The sequence below is a fragment of the Mastigoproctus giganteus genome, chromosome 12, assembly GCF_048544385.1.
Source record: "Mastigoproctus giganteus isolate SK-2022 chromosome 12, ASM4854438v1, whole genome shotgun sequence".
NCBI classification, from domain to species: Eukaryota; Metazoa; Arthropoda; class Arachnida; order Uropygi; family Thelyphonidae; genus Mastigoproctus; species Mastigoproctus giganteus.
This window is the reverse complement of record NC_143586.1, coordinates 42,220,665-42,231,558: the sequence shown is the minus strand read 5'-3', so window position 1 is coordinate 42,231,558 and position 10,894 is coordinate 42,220,665. Positions and strand designations below refer to the sequence as shown.

Here is a 10,894-nt window from a genome sequence, read left to right as displayed (position 1 = left end):
TGAAGAAGAAGGAAGAGGAAGAGAAGAATCCCCAGGAATCTTGATACCGGAATGCCAACAAGGTCAAAGTTCAGGAAGGAAGGAATCGGGAAACCGACGGAGAACAGGCTTCATCCAGAACAGGAACGATTAGTCGAGAGTGGTGAGAACGACCTGAGCTCGTAATTTACAGTGTATGATGTTGTGACATGTGGATGACGTTCGTTGCTAATACATTATTTACAAGACTGCGGGGGAATAATCGCCAGATGACCTCCGTAGCAACTCCGTCATCCGGCGCAAGCTCCTCCTGTTGCTATTTCAAAGCGTGGTTCTATTCCATAGTCGTCTGTTCTAACGCCAATCTCCATGACCTCCTCCACCTCCTCCTCCATAACCGCCTTCGTCTCCTCCATAACCGCCTTCGTCATATCCTCCTCCTCCTCCCCCCTTGTCAAATCCTCCGCCTCCGTATCCGCCTTCGTCGCCTCCGCCATATCCGCCCTCATAACCTCCTCCTCCTCCTCCTCCTTTGCCAAATCCACCTTCATCTCCGCCATATCCTCCACCTCCGTATCCGCCACTTTCATAGCCTCCTCCTCCACCTCCTCCTTTTCCAAATCCACCATCATCTCCGCCGTATCCGCCTCCTCCGTATCCACCTCCTCCGCCACCTCCTCCGCCACCTCCTTTTCCATAGTCATCGCCGCCACCTCCATATCCGCCCTCGTCGTAACCACCACCTCCTCCACCTCCTTTTCCATAGTCATCGCCGCCACCTCCACCATATCCTCCTTCGTCGTATCCACCTCCACCGCCTCCCTTGTCGAATCCTCCGCCACCTCCTCCTCCATATCCACCACCTCCTCCTCCGCCGTATCCTCCTCCTCCACCACCTCCTCCATAAGACTGTTTCTTGATGTACACCCTGTAAAAGAAACATTTAAATAAGTTCTCTTTAAACAAGAACACTCATAAGCAAAACAGAGAAAAATAATTTAATGTTTTATGACCGGAAGTTTTAAGTGAACTTCCGGTTTAATTTATTATTAGAGAACTTAGTTGCAATGTCTGCGCATACAACACCAAAAATTACACTTTAAATTTATTTATTTTACGATAGATTTATTAGAGTACTTATTTAATTATTATTGCTGAGCATTATTTTAAAAATTATATTGCTATAATTGTAGTTATATAAATATAATTAAAAATGATATCTTAATTATATAATAATATATAATTTTAATCTCTATCCAGATTCTGCTAATAGCTTACTGGAAGCATCCTACTGGCGCATTTAAACAAAATCATTATCATTCTACTGATACCACTTTTATAAAATTTCCCATTCGTATCTAATTTTGTTATCAAGCTCATACAGAAGATAAATTAACCTAAGAAACATAAATAATGAGACAGGGAATGAATAGAAATGTTACTTACGGTACGGGAATCTCAATAGGCTTCTTCACCAAAACTTCCTTGTAGATCGGCACCTTGATGGGAACACTATAAGGTTTGGGAACCTTAATAACCTTGTGTATTGGTACAGGAACGTACTTGGGTACTTTCACGGGTACAGGCACAGGCACAGGCTTAGGTACTGGCACAGGCTTATAGATGGGCACGGGTTCAGTTTTAATGACCGGAACAGGTACTCCTACTGGCACTGCTTTCGGCACGGCTATAATCTTGGGTATTGGGATAGCCTTTGGGATTGATATGATCTTTGGGATGGTCTTGTACACGGGCACTTTCACGGGAACGGGGACTGGATGAGGAACATGGATGAGTTTCGGGACGGGCACGAGCTTCGGTACCGGGAATGGTTTAGGGATTGGAACCTTGTGGTAGACGGGGACTTCTTTGTGGATCACGCGGATAATAGGCTCCTTCTCCTTGTAGCTCCACGCACTGGGAAAGGAGAGAACTCCTAGAAGGAGTAGCAGAGTGGCTTGCGCCCTCATCTGTTATAGTCTGGAAGCAGGTAAAATATAAACAGTAAATAACCACGCAGTGAAGATTTATGTTACAGAAATCTTTTAAGTTTAAACAAGGATTGCTGTAGAAGAATATAAGATTACGAATTGATTAACAAACATCTCCTAAACAACCCACGCTCTGATTGTCAGTCGGAAGTAGAGATGGCCGATCAAAATTTAGTGTATTTGGGCTAATCCTTACATGACCACTTTTAGCCACCACTTACATAAATTTTCTGGCCCCCTGATCAAGCATAATCAAACAAGGTTCGCCAGGCTTTGTCTCCTATTAAAGTATGATGGCTATCCGTCATAGAGAATTAAAGCCAGCATGTTTGTGAATTGTGTTAAATGTAGTTCTCCAGGCGATATATATATATATATATATATATATATATATATATATATATACGTACATACTCACACACACACCATATACACAAAATACAGATGAAATCTAGATGCCTTCCGGGTACGCTGTGAATGAACAAGACCGTGACTTAGCTGATCAGCGACCTACTGCTTGTTCTGATATTACACAGCCCAGTAAGATTGTTAACAACCAGAGAGGTGACCTTCATATTGCCTCATTCCAGAAGATCTGATGTGAACTCTTTTTATATTTATTCGTCTTACAGTAAAATCCTAAAACAGATGGCCAATGGCACTAAACTGCGAGCGGTTTTTGAATATTTAAAAAGAGTGGATCCCAGATGTCAAGATATAAAAAAAATCAGTAATTCTAATAAAATCAGGCTAAAACGAGAAGTTTTTTCAAGAGACAACCTTAAAAAATCTTTAAAAAATCACTGTATTCAAGAGAGAGCCTTAGAAAATTTTACAAAACTCATTGGCCTTAAGAAATCTTTAAAAGCTTCAAGAAATCTTTAAAAAATCATTGTATTCAAGAAAGCCTTAATAAATCTTTACAAAAGTCATTGTATTCAAGAGAGCCTTAAGAAATCTTTACAAAAATCATTGAATTCAAAAGACAGCCTTAAGAAATCTTTAAAAAAATCATTGTATTCAATAGAGCCTTAAGAAATCTTTACAAAAATCATTGAATTCAAAAGACAGCCTCAAGAAATCTTTAAAAAAATCATTGGATTAAAACTACATTATTAGCATTCTGTTGTTGATAGAATTTAGGATCTTAATGAGAACTCTAGCTGCATTATATCTCAAACTTCGAGACCATTTAATTGCAAATAAAAGTAAAAATTAAAAAAAAAATAAAAGCTTTATATGTTTAAAGCGATGGGCATCTTAATAATAGTGTATTAACCTTTAATTTTAATGGAAATATTTTAAAATACGTCTTCTAGTATTCTACACTCACAAAAATCACTGTTTTACCACATTACACAGAAACGGCTTTTCATCCACCCGGCAAGGCTATAAATTTGATTTTCTTTCCTGTGGATCGATTTAAGAGATTGCCTTACTATAACTTTTTTAATATGATAGAAAAATGAATCAATTGTTATTATTATCATCATTACTTTACTGTAATTATAAATAAAACATCTAAAAAAACTCGTACACTGCTTAATTTAATTTAAAAACAGAAAATCCGGTCGATTATTAGAATTATTAGAATATTTTTCATTCCTGACACCAGATGTCGCAATGGAATGCCATAACACCGTTATGGCATTATACACGATAGATTTTTACAAAATTTTCTACACAGATGCTAAAAAAGATGCACAGATGCTCAAAAATAATTTCTTAAATCAGAAATTTCAGTCTCCACCACCAAAGTGGTGATTCTAACCCTACGAATATAAAGTTTCTTTTTATAGGACTGCATTCAAAACCATCCAGGATTTAAATAAAACTTTTCAGATGCTGTAAAAATTATCAGAAGTTACTCGTTTAAACTAAAGGCTTCGTTTAATTAGATTTAAGCTAATTGACAGTTGCATTAATTAGCCGAAGAAAGTTTCTCATTATGTAAGAGTGTTGCTAAGCCCTTGTACGATATCGAAAGAAAACACGGTACATACCCACTTGATGCTACACGTAATTCTATGATCTCTATAAGTCCTCTTTTCAGAACTCACCAACTTAGGCAGCTTCTCCAAGTCAGAAGCTCTCTGGAGTTTATATAGGCGGCTATGGCTGACCTATTTAGGCTTAGTGATCTAGACAAAACCGGTAACCTGCTTACCTGTTCAGTGCGTGGCCTGTAGACAGCTCCCCCAAGCGACAAGTTTGGTGGGAAGTTTCGTCTCGGGTATGTGGAGATACTAGAGTTTGATAGAAACGATAAGTTCCTCTTTTCTTTTTTTTTTTTAATTATTTTTCTTGAGTCTCAGAGAAACGATGAAGTTCCTTAATGCCAATCATAGGGAAGTCCAATGATTATTCTTAAAGTGACATAGGGTGCATAAATAAGTGTGTTCAAGAGTAAGTTTGATGTATTCGGAGTTCATACGCAGCAAATGACCCAGTTTAAAACGCCCCACATCACTCGACGCTTCAGGCATCTCTCACAGCTACATCCGTGGGCCGAGTTAACTCGGAACGGTTTCGAAACTAGTCCAGTTCTAGGGCCAGCGAAAAAGCCTTTAATTATGGTGCAGTGAGGGCGGGGGAAGAGGAGGGAAGAAGGGGGAATAGCGTTGTTATCTTAGGCAGACAAAACAAAGAAAAAAAGAGAAATTTGCTGAAAGAGGTGATTCGTAGGAATGTTTCTCTTTTTGTCTGTCTTCAAACTATAAAAAATTTGTATTTTGTTCAGTATTACGCAGCAACAAACTTTTTTTTGGTAAAACTTCATAAATAAGCTTTGAAACAAGCACGGGACGTCCATTTTGTTTGTTATGTGTTTTTAACAAATTATTAATTAAAGTTACTGCAAGTGGACACTAGATGGCGCTACGTTGAACAGTCAACAACACTTGTTAGATTATGTTGATTTTCAATATTCAGCAAGGCGAAAAAAGAAAAATTATCACAGATATTTTCGAAAAAAGATCAGAAAAACCTCAAATTTCTGAACTCCATTTCTAGACATTTCCAGAAATGTAAACTGAAAAAGTTTCTGAATAATAAATGCGAAATTTTTACTAGTATATTTATTTAAAATAGTAATAATAATTAATAATAAATATCTTTAAAGTTTGAGAACTATTTTTAACTCGGAAATAATAAATTGATATTTTATTGTGGTCAATTGAATAAAATATTATACTCCTTTTTTTATATTCAATAGCAAAAGAGAAAGTAAAAATTGCCTTAAAAATCAGTGAGGGTATTATATTATTTCGTAAGAAATAATCATCAATTTTAAAATTGCAAAATAATTAATAATTTTTAAAAGTGTTTATGGGCCTTTAATAAAATTATTTATAAATTGACAGTGTAAATTTATATAATGAAGATGTTGGTGTTGTTTGATGTTATTTTAAGTTTAGAAAGAATGCTTTGGTATGTTAAAACAAATTTAGATTTACATTGTGGATGATTTAGAGGATGTGGATACCATTAAGAGACATGTAATGCTTATCAGCTCTTCCTGGGAGTTATTTTAGCTTTCGATGACCTGATGGAATGTTTTTAGCTTCGGGGCTTGCAGGTGTCCATCTATCTGCTAGGTGTGTGCATGTCTACAAGCAAATCTTCTTGACCTCCAGCTCGGTTTAATTGTCACATTAGGTTACTAGGTCGCCGTGGTTTAATTTTTCATTTCCTACTGCTGAGATGAGATCTTTGCATCCTGTTGGTGTTTCCCCTGAGTAGTTGTTTTGGTTTCTCTAACGTTTAGTCCCGGATAAATAAAAACGAAAAAGGAGCATTTGCTTCCCTTTATTAGAACGATTAGAACGTATAGTACTTAGCACCGTGCATGGGTTGAAGGTTGAGAAGATGAAAGAAGATACTTGTTGAGTTGAATTTCTGTAGATTGTAATTTTCAGGAAATGCGTGTACGAAGGGAGGTTGTTCCAGAAAACGGAAGTTGAATGAATAAATGAAGAAGAAGAAAAGTTGGTTCTGTGGGTTTGAAGTTGGACAATAAAATGATGCTGACTGGTTGCGGCACATGTTCGGGGTGGTTTCGAAGAGAGAAAGAGAGAGAGAGGTCAATTTTATTTCTTTCATGTTTTAACTTCCCCCTATAAACTTGATGACGGTGTTCATTTAAACCTCGACTAAAATCAGGAAAAAGCACAAAGAGAATGGTCAAAATGGATCCGAATTATTATCTGCTGTTTTGTATCAACAGAGGAGTACCTCAAAGAGTACGTCTTTGGGTCCTTTATCGTTTTCAGCAAGTTTTGATGACACTGCCACTAGGTTTCCTCTAAACAAATTCATATGGTTACATATTCAAAGGACTAAAAGCTTACCGCTATATTACATATTGATGACTGTATGTCTCTTCAAATAAATGCTAAATATGTTTATTATTAATTGCTGTTCATGGACTGAAGGACATACTAGGGTTCATGGACAATACTAAGGTACTTGGATCTAGGGTCCATTGCTAGGGTCCTTGGATTAGGGTTGTACGCCATTAAGGTTTTGCGAGGCGTATTACTCATGTGATTAGACAAACACCAAGTAGCATGGGTACTTGATGTTTGTCGCTTTTTATTATACTGTAGCTATGTACCAATATTGTGATATATAAGAACTGGTAGTATTCGTATAATATGTTGTTTTTTTGCTGTTTGCTGCTATTCAACCAAATGAGAGTGTAAGTTATCCTCAGATTCGTTCTGTTTATGGACATTATAAACTCCAAAGCAGCGAAGCATGACCACTATAAATGGGACATCTGTGGGGACTTCAGAACGTTGGTGTTCCTTCTAGATTTTCAAGATGGTTTCATCGAGTTCCCTTACTTTCTCTATCTTCAGGACAAGCAGGGCAGTAGGTCAGTACTACAGGAGAAAACATTGTCTCTCAGAATTGAGTTGCAGTCTGGCTTATACCATATCGTAAACAGTCCCTTGCGCTGATGTTCCATGAGTGATGCTTTCACCACACCATATTAAGCTGGGATTTGTCAAACAACCAGTTAAAGCACCGGATCTTCAAGATGACGTCTTCAGGCATGTACAATGTATTTCCAAACTTTTCTGATGCAGAAGTAAAAGGTGGCATTTATTGGTCCACACGTAGATGTTGGCTTCACAAGAACTGAAAGACAAAATGACTGATGTTGAGCGAAATGCCTAGGAGTCATGTTTCTTTGTAGTAAATGGCTTTCTTGGTAGCGTCAAGAATAAAAATTACAATGAGCTAATTGCCAAATTGCTTGAAAATTATGGAAAAATGGGATGCAGAATGATAATGAAGCTCGATTACTTGTCTCGTGGATTTTTTTAGACCAAATGCAGGTGATGTTACTGAAATGTATGGGGACAGTTCTACCAGGGCTTACAGTCAATGGAGAAGAGTTACCAAGGAAGATGAACAGAAACTATGCTGGCAGACTATATGTGGTTCTTGTTTTGGATGATTACACTTACCACAAAAGATAAATGCCGTAACTTTAATTAATGAATTATATATTTAATTCATTAATTAAAGCTATTAACTAAATTTAATTAATCATTTGAAAATTTCTTAAAAAGGGTCGAATGACCGTTTTTAAGTTGCTGTGGCTTTTTAAATATATATTAAAATTTTCTATACATTCATGATTTTTTTTCTAATGCACGCCCCTCTATACTTCCATTTTTAGTCATTTTATTATTTTTTTACATAAATAATAGCTATAAGTATGTCATAACACGTTTCCTTGAAATGTCGATCTTAAAATGTGCTTTATGCGCATCTGCAAGTCCCAAGCGTCTGTATCTAGGGTTCGTAAACTTTTTTTTTTTGCAAATTTATTTTGCGAATAGTTTAAGGGAAAAAAAAAGAGAATAAAATAATAATAAGACGAAAATTTAAAAATAAATAATTAATAAAAGAAAAGGAAATATAAAACCTATGTGTTTCCCTCCTCCAGTATGTATTTATCCAGCTGACCTTTGAATTTCCCGAAACTGTCGGCCTCTACCACCCATGAAGGCAACTTATTCCAGTAATTTATAACTCGCTGGCTAAAATAAAACTTCCTGGAGTCCAATCTAAACATTTCCCCCCGTAACTTGAATTTATGTCCCCTACTTCTAGCATCATCTATAATCTTGAAAATTTCGTCCTCATTCATTTTACTGATGCCTCTCAGAGCCTTAAACACCTCAATCAAGTCTCCTCTAAGGTGCCTAGTTTCCAAGCTCTGTAACCCACATATTCGAAGTCTTTCCTCATATGGACGCCGTTTTGTCTATCTCACCAGGTGAGTTACTCGTCTTTGGACCCTTTCAAGAAGCTCAATATATTTCTTTAGGTGCGGTCTCCATACTTGAACACAGTATTCCAAGTGTGGTCTAACAATAACCTTAAATAATGGGCTTATGACATACTTATCTCTACTAGCAAATGTTCGATAAATCATCAATAGGACACCATGGGCCTTCCTTGCAATCTGTCTACAATGCTCGAGAACTTCATGTCTGACCGTATGTTAGCTCCCAAGTCTCTTTCCTCCACTACCGGCTTTAGTTCAACTCCACCAAGTGAATAAGTTATTTTGGGGTTACTGTTCACCAGGCGTAATACCTTACACTTTGTTGGATTAAAGCATCGCTGCCATTTTTCTGATCATCCCTAAAGTCTACCTAGGTCACTCTGAAGAAGCTCTGCTTGGCGGTGATCATTAACTACTCTACCAATCGTTATATCATCTGCAAATTTAGACATCACGCCTTCTACCCCTTCAAACCAGTCATTTATGAAAATCAAAAACAACAGTGGTCCTAATACCGATCCTTGGGGAACCCCACTTCTTACATCAACCCAATCTGAGGAAAAACCATTTATCACAACCCTCTGCCTCCTGCCCTTAAGCCGTCCAGCTGTCCAACTAAGGATTTTCCCTGTGATTCCAACCTGTTCCAGCTTATAAAGTAACCGCTCATATGGGACCGAGTCAAATGCTTTGCTGAAATCTAAATAAACAACGTCGAAAATATTCCCTAAGTCCAGCTCTTCAGTAACCCTGTCAAAATAGCTAACCAGGTTTGTTAACTATGATTTTTCTTTTATAAAACCATGCTGCGTATCTTTCAGAATTTCATTTCTATCTAAATGATCCTGAATTCCGCTCTTGATCATTGCCTTCATGATTTTCCCTACTACTGAAATTAGGCCTACCGGCCTGTAATATCCCACTTCACTCTTAGAACCACCCTTATGTGTTGGAGATACACTGGCACTTTTCCAATCCAACGGAATCACTCCCAAGTCCGGTGATGCTCTCATAATTAGCCTCAATGGTTCCATGCACTCACTTGCCGCAGCCCTTAAGATTATAGGGTAATTGCCATCAACCCTAGGAGCCTTACTGGCCTGTAGTTTCGAAAGTTTTTTTCATTAAATAATCATGTGAAATTTCAACATCATTTGTTATATATATTTCAAATTCACTTCCATAATTTCCCATTGACATAAAGGTTTTGTTTCTGTAAGTAACCGTTGAGTTCATCTGCGACTTCAGCTGGGGTATCTAATACTATCCCACGTCCATTACATCTGGGTCCGATCTGGTTGTCCTTTTCTTATTTGCATTTACATATGTGAAGAATTCCTTATCCCCCTTCTCTTTGGTCTCTTTGCCAGCGATTTCTCATAATCTGCCTTAAGGTGCTGCATGGCCTCTATTAAGAGGCCGTGTAGCACCTTAAGCCATCGTAATTTCCTTTCCTGTTTTGTTATACAGATCACCCTTTCAAGGAGCTTATTTTAGAATAAATAATGCATTTATAAATTTAACGAATTTGATTTAAACCCACGCTGTCAACATCTACAGTCCTTTCACCAGTTCAGAACATTTCCAAAGTAGAATCCCAAACGAACCCCAGGGGTTCCAGTAGACAATAAACTTTATCTCACTTCTTTTCCGTTCTTCTTGCTTTCTCATTCTAAAATTTGCCATTTCCTAATTGTGATTCTAATACCGTAATTCCCTTTTTATATCTTCTTTTTATCCCTATTTTACATCCCCGTACGTAAGGTGACATCATTCGCTTTTACCTACAAGGAAGCTGACTGCTCCTCCATTATTTAAAATAACCCTTTTTTTCCCATCCGCGTGCCTTTTGACAATGCCTCGTCAACAGTTCAGGAGATCTTTTAACCTATAGTTCATTAGTTTCTGTTTTTAGTTCTGGTTTAAATGTATTCAGGTTTTATTTTGACGCGTTTGTTCCTGTATGAAGGCTTAGATTATAGCAGTGGTGGGTTGCCGTTTTTCCATTATATTCCTTTGTCATTATATTCCTCTGCGAATTGTGCATATTCTAGGGTTGGTTTGAACGATGAAAATACGAGTTTCTGGGAGAAAAACAAAACAAAAATGTATCCACTAAACCGAGACTGGAGATGGTGGAGCCTACGATCTTACATAGTGGTCTCTAGTCGCAAGAACATTACTGCAGCAGGTTACCGATTACATAAACGTCGACCATCCGAAACACCGATTATCCGAACTCGGCAATCGGGGATTTAGGAGATCCGACATTCAATCCATCTTTGAATCTTTCAAGAGGCTCGATGCCATTTTTTATGTATGGTCTCCATACCTCGACACAGCATTCCAAGTGGAGTCTAACAGTTGATTCGACCAGTTTGTTCAATGAGTCATTAGAGGACACCATGGGTCCTCCTTGTCGCCTGTCTAGATTCTATTTTAACCCCTTAATAACAAAATAAATAAACAATCGATTTTATTAAGTAGCGTAGATATTTTCTTTAATATCTTAAAGGATCACGTGACTCGGATGTCATGTGGAGAAAAACACGTTATCGCTAGGATGACGTCATTGACCCACATGCTATAAATGTCGAGAATAAAGAGACATTTCTGC

At 37.5% G+C, this 10,894-nt stretch overlaps 1 protein-coding gene across 1 annotated transcript; it reads right to left on the bottom strand.

Moving 5' to 3' along the window:
* Positions 1-333: 333 nt before the first annotated feature.
* On the bottom strand, positions 334-4,087 carry LOC150076955 (uncharacterized). Its single transcript, XM_090385742.1, has 4 exons — positions 3,974-4,087; positions 1,426-1,959; positions 822-907; positions 334-668 (listed from the first exon to the last, which is right to left on the bottom strand). Exons 2-4 carry the CDS (start codon positions 1,947-1,949, stop codon positions 334-336), a joined length of 945 nt encoding a protein of 314 aa, XP_090241868.1. The 5' UTR covers positions 1,950-1,959; positions 3,974-4,087.
* Positions 4,088-10,894: the final 6,807 nt, after the last annotated feature.

What these genes read in the sequence shown, in the direction of transcription:
- LOC150076955 (XM_090385742.1), bottom strand. Translation starts at nt 1,949, where the DNA reads ATGAGGGCGCAAGCCACTCTGCTACTCCTTCTAGGAGTTCTCTCCTTT. An exon ending in CCTATTGAGATTCCCGTACC is followed by an intron (nt 908 to 1,425) that starts GTAAGTAACATT and finishes TTTCTTTTACAG; the next exon opens with GGTGTACATCAAGAAACAGT. An exon ending in TGGTGGATATGGAGGAGGAG is followed by an intron (nt 669 to 821) that starts GTGGCGGAGGAT and finishes ACTATGGAAAAG; the next exon opens with GAGGTGGCGGAGGAGGTGGC.